Source organism: Callospermophilus lateralis, chromosome 12, assembly GCF_048772815.1.
Source record: "Callospermophilus lateralis isolate mCalLat2 chromosome 12, mCalLat2.hap1, whole genome shotgun sequence".
NCBI lineage: Eukaryota > Metazoa > Chordata > Mammalia > Rodentia > Sciuridae > Callospermophilus > Callospermophilus lateralis.
In genome coordinates, this window is record NC_135316.1 from 29,335,976 (window position 1) to 29,349,871 (window position 13,896).

Here is a 13,896-nt window from a genome sequence, read left to right on the forward strand (position 1 = left end):
AGGAAATACTATTCACTGATAGAATTGTCATTCCTGTTTTTAGGGTCTCTGAGATCACAGGATATTCAGTACAATGGCTCTGAACTGTCGTGCTTTGACAGACCTCAGCTCAGCGAATATGCTCACAGAGCATGTTGCCAGTGCCACCAGGATTCTGCCCAGACCTACGGTAAGTTCAACCACAAAGGGCCTGTCAGACAGCCAATGGAAGGCAGAGTTTGAAACTGCAAAGAATTGTCCATATGGGTCTCACCGTGAGGTGGCTGGGCTCAGTTTTCTAGTTATAGTTAATCTTGTTAAATCATTCTCCACTGTCTTTTGTTGGTTGGAGTGTCAGATCTCTTCACAATTAAAAAGAAAATAAAGCCGGGGACAGTGGCAGATACCTGTAATCTCAGAGACTCCAGAGGCTGAGGCAGGAAGATTGTAATTTTGAGGCCAGAGTCAGCAATTTAACAAGAGCCTATGAAATTAAAAAAGGCTGGGGGTGTTCTCAGTGATAGAATGCCTATGGGTTTAATCTCCCTGAGTACATAAGCAAGCCAAGAAAGACAGCGTCTCATTCAAACCTAACATTTTTCAGCAACTTTCTAGGCAAGTTTGCCTTTCCTTTTTTGAGTCAGGTTGACTTGAAATCATGTTGACCTGATGTAGAGTAGAAGTTTTTAATCCTTTATCTTGTGAATTCAAACGAAACCTTCAAGTCAAACCACTGAACTCCATGCCCAACCCTAATGTTTCCATTTTAATGTCTTTTGTGATGTCTTAAAAGGAGCAAAGAGGTCCATGTCAGAGTTTTCCTCAAACCATAAATGCTTCTCAGATTATTGACAGACATGACAGTTTAGGAAAGTGATTTAAATGGAAATTGGTTTCTCACTTGGGCAAATGGGAGCAAAGGTGAAACTGACTTCCTTTGCTGTTTACATGTCTTCATCAGCACGAGGTTTTTGCACCTTACATGTCCCATTCCAGTCCCCACTAAATGATCTCACTACTCTACAAATTAAAATTGCATGTGACCAACAGCCCTCCCTGAGTTTATCCTAGCTTCCCTTCTCTCCCTAACTGCATTTCTGTTAGCACCCACAAATGCCAGGCTAAATTACACCATGTCGAGTCTCTCCTAAGCACATTTTATTTGCTTTAAGTTAAATATATCCCCGTGAGGTTGACTTGTCCTCCTGATACTATCCAATCTTGCTTTTCAAAAAGTTGCAGACTGAAGTGTTTCAATCTCATAACTGATTTTTTTTTTCTACTGATCATTACTATCTTTTATTTTAGAAATGGGTTAAAAAGCAAAATATAAGACTTTCTGTGATGGGTGTGGATCCAGTTTTGCCTTTGCCTATAGATAACGGGCTCTTAGCTATTGACAGTAACTTTGTGATCCCCAAGCACACCCAATCATTGTGTCCTCTTCAATATTTCATGGACACTGCTACTAGAATCAGAGTAAGTAGGAATAATTTCTTAAGAGATGAACTCTAATTTTAATTCAAAAGATTAATCTGTAATACAAAAGATTAAACCTACAGGTGGCCTGGTTTATACAAACTCTAAACAGAACACAGAAGATTCCTTATACCAATGTCCAAGTTCAGTGTAGCTTGTCATTATAAGCATTTCCTCCTCATGACAGCACCCTTTTTTCTTTTAACATTTTATTCTGACTTAAGTTCTGACATATAAACATTGAAAGGATAGGACAGGGCTGGGGATGTGGCTCAAGCGGTAGCGCGATCGCCTGGCATGTGTGCGTCCCGGGTTCGATCCTCAGCACCACATAAAACAAAGATGTTGTGTCCCCCGAAAACTAAAAAATAAATATTAAAATTCCCTCTCTCTCTCTCTCTTTAAAAAAAAAAAAAAGAAAGAAAGGATAGGACAAAGAATTTCTACTTATCTTTTACCCATATTTCAAAAATATTAATATTTTATCTGATTTGCTTCATCCCCTCATATATACATGTATATATGTACATATTTTTATTTGCCATTTAAATATCAATTGTGTAGATGTGTGCATTTTCCCCTTAATATTTCAGTGTTTATTTCCTATGAACAAGACCATTCTCTTATGGAATAGCACAAGTATTAAAATCAGGAAATTAGCACTAATGCGATGCTGTTTCACAATCTACAGAGCATATTCGGTTTTCTTATCTATCCAATAATGTCCTTCATGGCAAAGAAAACCAGATACCACTGCTGCATTCAGTTGTCAAATTTCTTTGGTCTCTTTTAAGCTGAAGTTTTTCCTGAGTCTTTCTTTGTGTTTCATGGCATTGATGTTTTTGAAAAGTACAGGCCAGTCAGTAGTTTTGCAGGGTGACCTTCAGTTTGGGTTTGTCTACTCTTCTCAGGATTAGATTCAGAAATATTGCAGAGGGAACACACCACATCCTTCTCAGTACACTGGATCAGGAGGCACCAGTGTCCCTCTGTCACATGTCTTGGCAGGTTGACTTTGGCCACTTAGTTAAAGGGTATCTGCCAGGTTTCTCCACTGTAAAGTTATTGCTATCTTTAATTAGTATAGGGAAAGATACTTTGAGACTTGTAAATTATCCTGTTCCTACTCCGACTTTGACCCAGGAGATTAGCATCCCTGATGATTTTTACCTAAGCCAGTCATTAATAATAGTTTCTTTTTTTAAATTTTGTATTTGTTCTTTTTAGTTTTACATGTCAGTAGAATGTACTTCGACATGTCATACATATATGGAGTGTAACTTCCCATTTTGTGGTTGTACATGATGTGGAATTACACTTGTATTACTAATGGCTTCTAATTCCATCATTCTTTCTACATTTACAACTTGGCTTCCTATGAAAAGAAGGAACTTTCCCTTCTTCCCCACTTATTTATTTACTTCAGTTAGTCTAGACTCCAGACTTGTGAACCTTAATCAGTGGTTACAAATTCTTTGGAATCATTTGTAATTTTGATGTTCAAATTCTTCTAGATGTGGTCAGTAGACGTTCCCTCAGACTGGCTCATATGCTATTGTGACATGTCCCCTTTATATTTCTAGCACATTATTACTTTCTGGCACAAAAAGAATTCCAGGTTCGTCTTGTACTTTCTCTGAAATCAGCCATTTCTACCAGGAATGGTAGTGCCTTTTGCTTTTAAATAATTTGAAATTATGTCCCATAGTGAGCATGACACATTTGTTGGGTTACTTAGTGGTAGAACCAGAGCAGGTCCCGGCAGTCACAGTTCCCAGTCACCATGGTATGTTCCAATGTACCATACAGAGGTCTTGCTTTGAGAGAGATTTAGATAAAGTCTACCTGGATGTCCTTCCCGTCAACAATGGTTTGCAGTTGTATCTCAATATATGAAAGTAATTTTTTGAGAGGGAAATAAATATCAATTTCATAATATTTCCCATTTATAAAAATAGATATTCCCCATGGAAAAATTTGGAACACACAAAAACAAATATAAATATGTGTAAATATATATAATTTCTTCAAGTTTTTTTAACTATGTACACATGTCTTTGTACTTGTGTGCTTTGGTAACTTAATAGTTTCATAAAAATCAAAATTATACTTAAATGTGCATAGAGAGCAAGAAGTCTAGAAGGCCACTCACTAAAATGTTGGCCAAATTAATATTTCCATTTTATAGGATTGGGAAAGATTATGCTTATCTAAAAAAAAAATCTATATATTTTTTAATTTTTTCCTTCTTCAGTGAACATATGGTTTGTGAAGCTGAGGGCACACATCTGCTTATGCTTTAACTTACATTGTCAGCAATTAAAAATAGGCATATGTGTTCATTGAGTTAAGGACTTGGAACATTTTTAGGTTCTTGTCTGTATTACTACACATTCAGCAGAGGAGTTATACTGTTTCTCCTGTCATCAGCAGTGTGTGAGAGTCTCATTTCACATGCTTTCCCATAGCCTTTTATCATTTTTTTATTGTGGTAAATACACAGAACACAACACTGACCATCTTAACCATTTCTAAGTGAACAGTTCAGTGGCATAAGTACATTCACATTGCTGTGCAACCATCAGCACCAACCACCTCCAGAACTCTCAGAACTTCCCAAGCTGAAGCTGTCTCCATTAAACACTAGTGTAATGTAGGAACCAAACCCAGCATTCTGTACAACTACAATGCACCAGTAAAATAATGTAGGGAAAAAAATGAAGCCTAGTAATAAATAAATAAATATTTAAAAAATTTTCAAGTCAAAGAAAGAACAATTCAAAATATTCTAAGGAAATGAGCAGCATTACAAGCTTATTCCACATCGAAAAAAAAAAACCTAGTGTACAGGGCTGGGGCTGGGGCTCAGCCGTAGCGCACTTGCCTGGCATGTGTGAGGCATTGGGTTCAATTCTCAGCACCACATAAAATAAATAAAGGACTATCAACAACTAAAAAAAAAAAAAATTTTTTAATTAAAAAAAAAAACAAAAAACCTACTGTACAATTCCATCCCCACAGCTCCTGGAAGCCCCATGTCTACCTATGTCCCTGTGGGTTTGACTATTCTAGGTATCTCATAGAAGTGGTTCATCATTTTTTTTTAAGATAAGGAAAAAGTTAACTTCAAGTTAACGAAGGGGAATAGCTAAATTTCCTAGAACCATGCTGAATTGGTATTAAAGAGAAAGTTCCAGAGAAAAGCACTATGCCTCATGCCTCTGCTGGCTTCCCCAGGGCCTGTCCACTTGATCCCGTCCTTGTGCTGTGATGAGGCCTGCGGCACTGACCGGCCAGCGCTTGGTTGTGGGGTGCATTCCAGGGCCACCCTTCCAGAGAGGTAACAGTCATTTCAATGTTTTCACATTCCCTTGTACATAATACATTCTTTTAACTTACTAATTTTCATGTGGAACTATAGAAACATTGCTTTTTAAATATTATTAATGACATTCTGGATATTGGAGGGAGATAGTTCTTTGGCAAAAATTAAGGAGGTCTCTCAAGGTGCTAATAGACAATGTAATATTCTTTGTACTTTTCTCTCCACAAAGTTTATTTTTGTCCTATATTATGACACCTCTGTCATCTGTAACTTCCATGTACTTACTATATATTCGTTTAGCATATTCATTTCCTATAGGAAATGGCATATCTCATATATTAGCTTAAGAATATTAATTAAAAATATGTATAGGAAATCAGGCTTAAAGTAAATGGAGTACTTTGGGTCCCTGTATCGATGCAACTTTATAACAATAAGAAGCAGTAGAATCCTGACTTAAGAAACTGCTATTTCATTTAGAAGACTTAAAATCGTAGCTGAAATGCTGCTTTGTAGTAGTGTTCTTTCTCACCATGAAATTTAAAGATCCTTTGAACATGTGTTCAGAAACGCAGTTCCAGTGGGGGAGACCATGCCAACTTTCTTCGGGTCCCTTTCAAGGTCCATGTGTGGCGAGTTTTCCGATGCCTGGCCTCTGATGCAGAATCCCATGGGTGGCGACAACATCTCTTTTTGTGATTCCTATCCTGAACTCAATGGAGAAGAAATTGATTCTCTCAATCCAGAAAACAAAAGCTCAACATCTTTGGATTCAAACAGTTGTCAAGATCTGGTTGGTGGAGCTGTTTCAATTCAAGCTCATTCTGGAAACTTCACAGAAACTGCTGATTTTTCTAGATATAAGGAGACAGTGGCAGAATCAACACTAACTCAGGAAGCACTAAGTACTGAAAGCCAGCTAGATCCGGAGGGTGGAGATACTGTGCACCCCACCACTCCCACATCCCTCCAGGTAAGGCAGTGTCCAAAGTCAGCATGAGTGCAGTGTTGACTTGGGGCAGACCAGAGGGAGGGGAACCGAACTCCCTGCAGTGAACGTGGGCTAGCCTATAGCTCAATGGAAGGACACTTGCCTCCATTCCCAGGGGGAATCCTGATAAGGTTTCTCCATTTTTCATAATTTCATGTACATTGTAGATATGTTTTAAAATAAATTTCAATAGTCTTTTTTTTTTTTTTTAACTAATAGAGCTATTCTATAAGACCATAAAGGGCAGCTGCATTTTTTTTTTAATTCTTCTTTATAAATCTGATTACTTAGTACAGTCTCCTTTACTGACTGAAGAGACAGGTTAGTTACCAGAGCAGCTCGCAAACAATTCCTGACCTTCATTTTCTAAATATATTGTGCCCAATCTTCAGTGCACTTCACTCATTGTCAGGGTGATAAAAATTTAGTTCTAAAACTACTCCTCCCCTCTTCCCTTCTTTCCTATCGTTTACTGGATTGTTCAACTTTGGCCAATTTATCGATTTGGTTGAATATTGATTGGTGGTTGTGATCTAGAGGCAAATGCATCATAAGATTCTTCCATGTAGAACATTTTAAAATCAGATTTAGGGGCAAGAGGGGTGGTGGTGGCCAGTGCAGATAGATGGGGATTGGTACCCTGCAGTGCTGGAGCAGGAAGGATTCTGGTAGAACTGGCACCACCTCTGCTTTCTCCTCCAGGTGATAGGGACTTTGCTGAATTTGACTTGATGCTTCTGTATGTTTCCTTAAATGGAAGTGCCTGCATTATCAGCATAAGTTTTGGAATGAGGTCAGCCTTGAGTAGAAAGAGCTAGTCACAGCTGTGCCATCAGCTCTCAGGGCCTAAAATACCTTGCCCTGCACCGCAGCCTTGTTGCTCTCACTGTTTGGTCCTTGCTGCACCAAGTCCAGGGCTTCAGGCCTGAGCAAGCAATAAAAAACATGCTGCACATGCTGCGGAGTGTGGCCTCCACTTCCGGGAGACTTCATATCCTTGTCCACTTATATCAAAAACTTAGCCCAAAGGCAACGTGATGTAGATGTGTTCCTTTTTATGATCACTACATAGATAACAACTTTTCTTTTTTTTTTAAACTACAAGGAAATTTGCTAGAGAATTCTATGCAGCAAACATTTTTTAGCTTTGAAGAGAAAACACTGTTGTTCTTAGTCTCAAAACGTGGAAAATGGAGAAGAGGTAAATAAACAAAGAAAAAACAGATTGGCCAATTTAAAAATGTAAACTACATTCATCTGAACTCTACTTGTAGCTAGGGAAGGTTACTTACTGATCCTGTTTTTTTGAGTCACCCCATAATTCATATAGCTTTCATGATGATAAATAAGAAAAGGGTGAAGAATTTAGAATGGATTGTGCCCCACAAAACTTAGGGGCTGAGAAGGCCCAGCAGCCTCCAGCAGGTAACAAGTCCTACCACCCAGGCCTCGTGTAAGGGAAGGGAGGGTGCAGCAAAACAGGTGGAGGCGAGTCCCACCCTTGAGCAACAAGGCCCTGGCTGCCCTGCCAGCTACCCCAGTGAGTTACCTTCCCCCAGGCCTGTTGCACCCTCTGTGTGTCCATTGTCATGGAAAAAGTCTGAGTAAGGAGGATTATCAGCTCCCAACTGACTAACCAGGGTTTTGCAGAGTCTTGTCAGTAAAGAGAATTAGTTAGCATCATCGTCAATCTTGTAGTTTGTCCCCTGGTTCATGATGTAAATTGCTAAGGGGGGGAATAAAACAAACCCTAAGTCTTATCTGAACCAACTCATTGTCCACCTTCTTCTGTTTGTGGTGTTGGAGGATTGGGGCTATGGCTTGTAAGCACTGCTACCACAGCTTTATGAATGTGAATTTGAGAAACACATTTTAATACATAAGATTGGCACAGGTGACATTAATTCCCTTTCAGAAAAGTCCAAGAAATTGTCAGTAAAGATACTTTCAACTCCAATTATTATGAATTGAAAAGAAAGCTGTAATCACATCTAAAATGAACCTGCTGAGAAAATGTTACTATTCTATTGCATAACATGATTTATTTTAAAAGCTGTTAATAATTTTTCAAGATGTGTTACCTTACAATTATTAGATCACATAGGTAAACCTAAGTTTGACATTCTGAATTTAGAAAAGAATTATTAAAATGTAAACCTTTTTGATTTCCCCCCTACAATAAAAAACAGTAAATAATAGTTCAAGTCCACTTTATTTATGTGTGTAAGGGGATTCTGGGAATGAAACCCACTGAGCTATACCTCCAGCCCTGAGCCCGTTTTAAGAGATAATCTTTTCCAGATTCTAAAAAGCATTTTCCATTTAGTTGCATTTACTGAATCCATGAAGTATACTGAACGAACCCTAATCTTCCAAGGAAAATAGAGGCAGCAACAGCTGTAAACCTTCAGAAGCTAGGCCTCTTTACTTTAGGGGTCAGTAAGGTGTTTAACTCAATTAGTTTTTCTTGTTGTTGTTTTGTTTTCTAAAATACAAAATTTTAAAAAGCAATCACATTTCTCCTAATAGGTTCAATTTTCCAAGACAGAGGACACATTTCATAAAGTATTTAATTTCAGCAGCTTATTACTAGGAACACACAGGGTTTCTAGTTAATTCTACCCATTCCTTGGTTCATTTTAAGTTAGGTCATATTTATAATATGGGCTCATTCAGAATTCTGGAAGGCAATGTATTTCTGTGTGTGAGTCTGTGATTTCTAGTGCAAGATAGGTTTGTTTCCAAAAACTGTATTTTTACAGGGTAATTTTCTTGTGGGTGGTTTAAGACCACTCAGAATTTGATTATGATAGTTATGGTTCAGGATAAAGCAAATAGGTGTGAGAGCCTTCTTTAGTCTATATGACTCAATTTTAATCAAGTTTCCTTATAAATTTCTCCCCCAGAGGGGAACAGAACTGAGGCATATAGCACATTATTTGCTGAGATATTTGGGAGAATGAAGCCAGTCTGTTAACTTACAGGCAAAGCTTTTCTTGATGTTAATTTTTAAACTTCATTTTAAATGTGAGCCTAAAGGAACAAAAAGAAGTTTAGAAAAGATTTGAGAACACTAGGATTCTAGTCCTTCAGTCTACTGAAATCTACTTTTTCCACATAGGCAAACTGAGGATAATTTGCCTTTTGCAATAGAGTTAATGTGGTTATTATGATGAGGTCTGTTAACCAACACATTTGATTAAATGACCTCTTAGTATTCAAAAGAACATCTGGAGCTTTTATTCTAGTTGTATCTCTTAAGATCTAAAAAAACTTTTCTACAAACTTATGTAGGTCACTGATGCTAATTACTGGTAAATAAGTCAGTGAAGGGTCAATAAGCGAGATGAGGGTTCCACTCCCTTTTGGTCTCCTTCAGATGGCTGAGGCCTCCTCCCTTCCAGAAGTGAGGTCAGTGCCTTTCCTGATAAGGACAAATTAAATGGCTCCCCTTCACTGAGGATGTTTGTCCTATGATGATTGTGACATTCCAGGAAGATCGTGATAAGAAAAATTTCATTCCCTATTTCTGTGCATTCTCCTAAAGTGGGGTGGAAGTCTTGAACTCAAAGACTAAGTTGACAGATAAAGAATGGTACTATTCATTGATCATTTTTGTTCTTTGAAACAAAGGCATGAAGAACCTAAAATCTTTACCTATAAATGCTCTTAAGGAGCCAGCACTGAAGAAACATAATTTCAATGATTGGATGAGGTTGGAAATCAGCAAAAACTTTGTTTATTCACTGTGATCACTGTGGGTCACATTAACATCTTTTAAGTAATCTTGGCAAAGATTGAGTGACTGTGAGTTGTTATGGAAACCTCAATTTTATTATCAGGAGTATATGGGTTCCTGGATATTACAATACGATTGAATGAATTTCTTGTCCATGCATTATTAAATTCATGGTAATACTAGTAAAAACCATGCATAGTCATCTTTTATTATAGTTTAGCAGCTTGAAGGGATTGTTTTTAAAGCTCTTCTTCTCTCACTGTTTTAGGAAGCCTAAAGGCCGTTGTTCTTCTTCCTGCAGTGGAAGTGTGTGTCTGGAACCCAAAGGGCACCGCTCTGTTAGGCTCATGGACTGAGCAGTCTGGACCCTGCACAGCTTCTGGAGAAAAAATAAATCTGAACCAAACTGATGGCATTTTAAGCCTTTCAACTAGTTGCTTCTGAGCCAGACCAGCTGTAAGCCGAAAGCTCAGTGAGAAGCAAGGAGATACTCTAGGCAGACTATTTGCATATTTCCGAAACCAGAAGTTTCGAGTCTTCAAGAACAACTTCAAAGACTGGTGGGTTGAGGGTAGCCTATGAGATGATGGACACATAGCAAGATACAGCCAGGTGTTCATGCTCATTTTCATGGTGAATGTGGTCTAACAAGGCTGGAGACCCGGAGTATCCATTGTCACTGACATTTTCTTTCCAGGAATAGTCTCATTTAGTCTAAAAGTACTGCTAAAAGTACATGTCAGATTCTTAATATTAGTTTTTATGTAGAATGGGTTTGAAATTTAGTGTTTCTGTTGAATAAGGTAACTTTTTCATCATCCCAAACTGACTGGCTTAGGTGGTTAAATCGACTTTGTCCCACCTGTCTGAATCTTGGTTTTATTAAAGGCAGTTAACTGACCAGGAATCGGAGAACACCCCTTTTCCAGAATCTCACTTCTAACCTCAGCCTCTATCACATCGACACCTTCTGGTGCTGGTAGGAGATGGAACCTGAGTTACTGTGGGCAGCAGAGGGTGGCCCATCACCCTGGCATCAAAACCACTTGACGTGCATATCCTAGATACTTGGATGCGCAAGTTAAATTCATTAATGTTCATGTTCAATTAGTTGATATGGAAGCACTTGTCACATCTGTCTCTATGCCTGAGCTGAGACGGTACAGGATTTCTTTTATAAAAAGGAGATATTTATAAACATGGTGATCTCTTATTTGTATTGTATCTTATACTAAAGGTTTTGGGGATCTCAGCATATCAGGTTCCCCCTGCTACTGAAGTAATCTTCCATGAGAATATGCTACACTACATAGTAGAAGAAAAAGTAGAAAAGTCTGTAAGAGGCCCAGTGTGGTTTGACCAGAACTCTGCGGTTGTCCCTCTAATATTACTTATGAATTACACAGCACATAATCTCCTGTTTTAGCCAGATGATATGGAATTTAGAAGTCTGGTGCTTCTGTCAAGGTGCTCCATCTTCTATCACCTTAGTATTTACAAACGATCATTGTCTCCAGGACTAAGAAAGAAATGAAACCAGTTCAGTCATGAAGCAGGGGATAGCTCATTTGCTCTTAATCTTAAGTAGAAAGGGATTTAATTGAGCAGGATTTTTTTTTCCCCCTCTTGAAAGATTCATGATCAGATCTGGCCTTTGTCTTTTAACTGCTCCTTCCTATTAGCTGTCACATTTACACTTAAACAATAAATAGACTTTTGAACATCAGTGTGTTAGAGGGCGTTAAAATATTTGTTTGGGCTCATATTAAGTGTCGTTTACCTAACATTTAAATTGAACATTAAAATTAATCTGTCTTTTCTAGGTCATTTTTATTACCCCAACATTTTCTTTCTTTGTAAGACATTAGTAAAATTTAACAAGCCCTCTTCCTTGTGGCCATTTCTGTATTCATAGTTTTACGTTCTGACATGGGTATATTAGCTGTCTGTGTCTGTTTCTGCTCATGACTTCAGTTCTTTTCTCCGAAATAGAAAATCACAATGTCTCATGATAACTCAGATTTATTCATGTTTACGTAGTGCCTGGTCATAACCAATGGACTTTCTTTTTTTGTTTCCTGTTTTAGTGTAAGCTAGTCATTCTTAAACTTTGGTAATCACCAACTCTTATGAAAATTGCCCTTAGGAAATTCTAATAAAATATTTAGGATTTGGCCACAAGACATCTACGAAAATGCAAGTCCAGTTTTCCTTGAGTGGCTTCATGTATTTCACACAAGTATGCCATTGTTTGCAATCCGATCATCTCTGTTATGACATGGATGATCAAAGTAGGCAGGGTTGTGTTCCTTTGTGTAACCTGAATATATTTTCCATATGGAGAGTCCTGATTAACTTTAAAGACAGATGCTTGCTGAAGAAAGCCAGACGGATGAGAAAGAGACTTTGGCCCCAAATCCCAAAACATCACTTTTGATCAGTAGAGAGAGATGCTTAGGGCTGAAAATGGATTTCATTTGATTCTACATTTGAAAAGTCCTGGGTTATTTTTATCAAGATGAGGACATCTGACACCACTTACTCTAGAAACATATTATGTTATATTTTACACTCTTTGTAAACAATTGAGGAAAAAATTCTATTTGTATCTGACAGTGTTGGAATATCCTACAACTTTCAATAAGCTCAGCTGCTGGAGTCAGGAAATCTACGTGGAGAAATATGATCCAGCAGGCATCATCGCTGTTTTCCATGCTGTGGAAGCTCATGACAAGAATGAGACAAGGGTTTCAAGCACAACCAAGTCAAGTCATGGGTTTTCTAGTTTTGTGTATATGGAATATATTTTTTAAATATTCTACTTTAGATCAGGTGTTGCTATAACCTAAGAAAAAGAAAAAACCATCATTGCTTTAAGATAGTTTGAATAAATTTAGATTGCATTACTGTTTTGCAAACTAGAATTTATAAATTTGTAAATTATCATTTTCCTATACAAATAGTTTTGTAAGACTTTTTTATTTGTGAATAAAATCAATACTTGTTGTTCTTATGTATGTGTCCAGTAAGAAAATTATTGGTTTTTTGGATACAGGTATATTTTAAAATTTCTTACCAGAAGTCCACTTGAGGGTTGTGCAAAGTCCTGTTCCTTCAGAGAAAACCCTCTTTGGTCCCCCAAACTTTAAGAGGGTGGATGTCACAAAATCCTTAGTAAGTTACCTTGTTATATTTCTCAGGTATGTCAAGCTACTGAAAGATTCCCAGAATTACTTTGAGAAGTTTTTTTCCAAGATTTTATTTTATCATGATCTTTTTTTTTTTTTTTAAAGAGAGAGAGAGAGAGGGAGAGAGAGAATTTTAATATTTATTTTTCTTAGTTTTCGGTGGACATAACATCTTTGTTAGTATGTGGTGCTGAGGATCGAACCCGGGCCGCACGCATGCCAGGCGAGCGCGCTACCGCTTGAGCCACATCCCCAGCCCATGATCTTATTTTTTTCTCTTCATTTTATGACACAAAACAGCGGGAGAAAAACTTTTTAAAAAGTTTTGTGGTCCTTCATTTTGTAGGTCAGTTGGGTGTCTACCAGCCAAAGAGTAAACTGAAGGAAGGAAAGAATGTCCACAGAGCCACAGTGGTCACTGCAGGAGACTCTTTTTCCTTCATGGCTCGACTTTCCTTCTTTCTCGATCTCTTCCTTCCCCTCAGCAGAGCTCGTAAGACCGTTACTAAATTTTGAGAGAAGAGTTTACACTTCCTGAAAAAAAGTGTTATGTTCTTATTTTAAAGTGATACCCTGATGTCCCAATTGGCAAGTCTCTTGTGTTAAGTGGTACTGGGTTCCATGTGGAAAGGACATTTGTTTCCCATTATTAAGGTCTTTGCTGTTGGCTACTTGCTATTATGAGTTTGTTCCATTATAACTTGAGAAGGTAGTAAAGAATCAAAATGGCACAAATAAAAAATTTAAATCAAGTATCATAACCAGTAAAGTTATGAAAGTAAAGTTTAAATTTATCAAGTCAATCATTTTCAAACTAAGTGGTGTCTTGAGAATTTCCAAAACCTTCTATCCTATCTAACAAATATCAATAAAACTTGCTATGTGAGTATATAGATATAATTATGTTGAATAAAGGAGATGGTTCACAGTAATTTTCATTCTCTCACAGTTCAGCCAAAGGAGGATCACAAGCCTTTTACTCCAAAGATGGAGCAGACCCAGTTTGGGTCATTTTGTGAACTACCAGTAGCATTTAAGTCGGAGTGATTTATACCTGCTTTCAAATTAGTCTTTCCAGAAATCTGGAATTTTAAAAACTTTGCAGCAAAAACACTTTCTCTAGATCCATGGGTGGTCTTCTGAGGTTTCAATTCTAAGTCAATAAAGACAAAGGGTTCTTTCTCTTTCTTTATCT

At 37.6% G+C, this 13,896-nt stretch overlaps 1 protein-coding gene across 3 annotated transcripts in view; it reads left to right on the forward strand.

The window, feature by feature from the left end:
* Positions 1-12,039, forward strand: part of Tnfrsf19 (TNF receptor superfamily member 19) — a 91,505-nt gene extending 79,466 nt beyond the window's left edge. For 2 of the 3 annotated variants that reach the window (XM_076872305.2, XM_076872306.2), the window contains exons 7-10: positions 44-169; positions 4,696-4,798; positions 5,351-5,756; positions 9,782-12,039. In XM_076872305.2, coding sequence (XP_076728420.1) covers positions 44-169; positions 4,696-4,798; positions 5,351-5,756; positions 9,782-9,790 — 644 coding nt within the window. In that variant the 3' untranslated portion in view covers positions 9,791-12,039. The remainder of the gene's footprint in view (positions 1-43; positions 170-4,695; positions 4,799-5,350; positions 5,757-9,781) is intronic. The other variant, XM_076872307.2, reaches the window with a different exon arrangement.
* Positions 12,040-13,896: the final 1,857 nt, after the last annotated feature.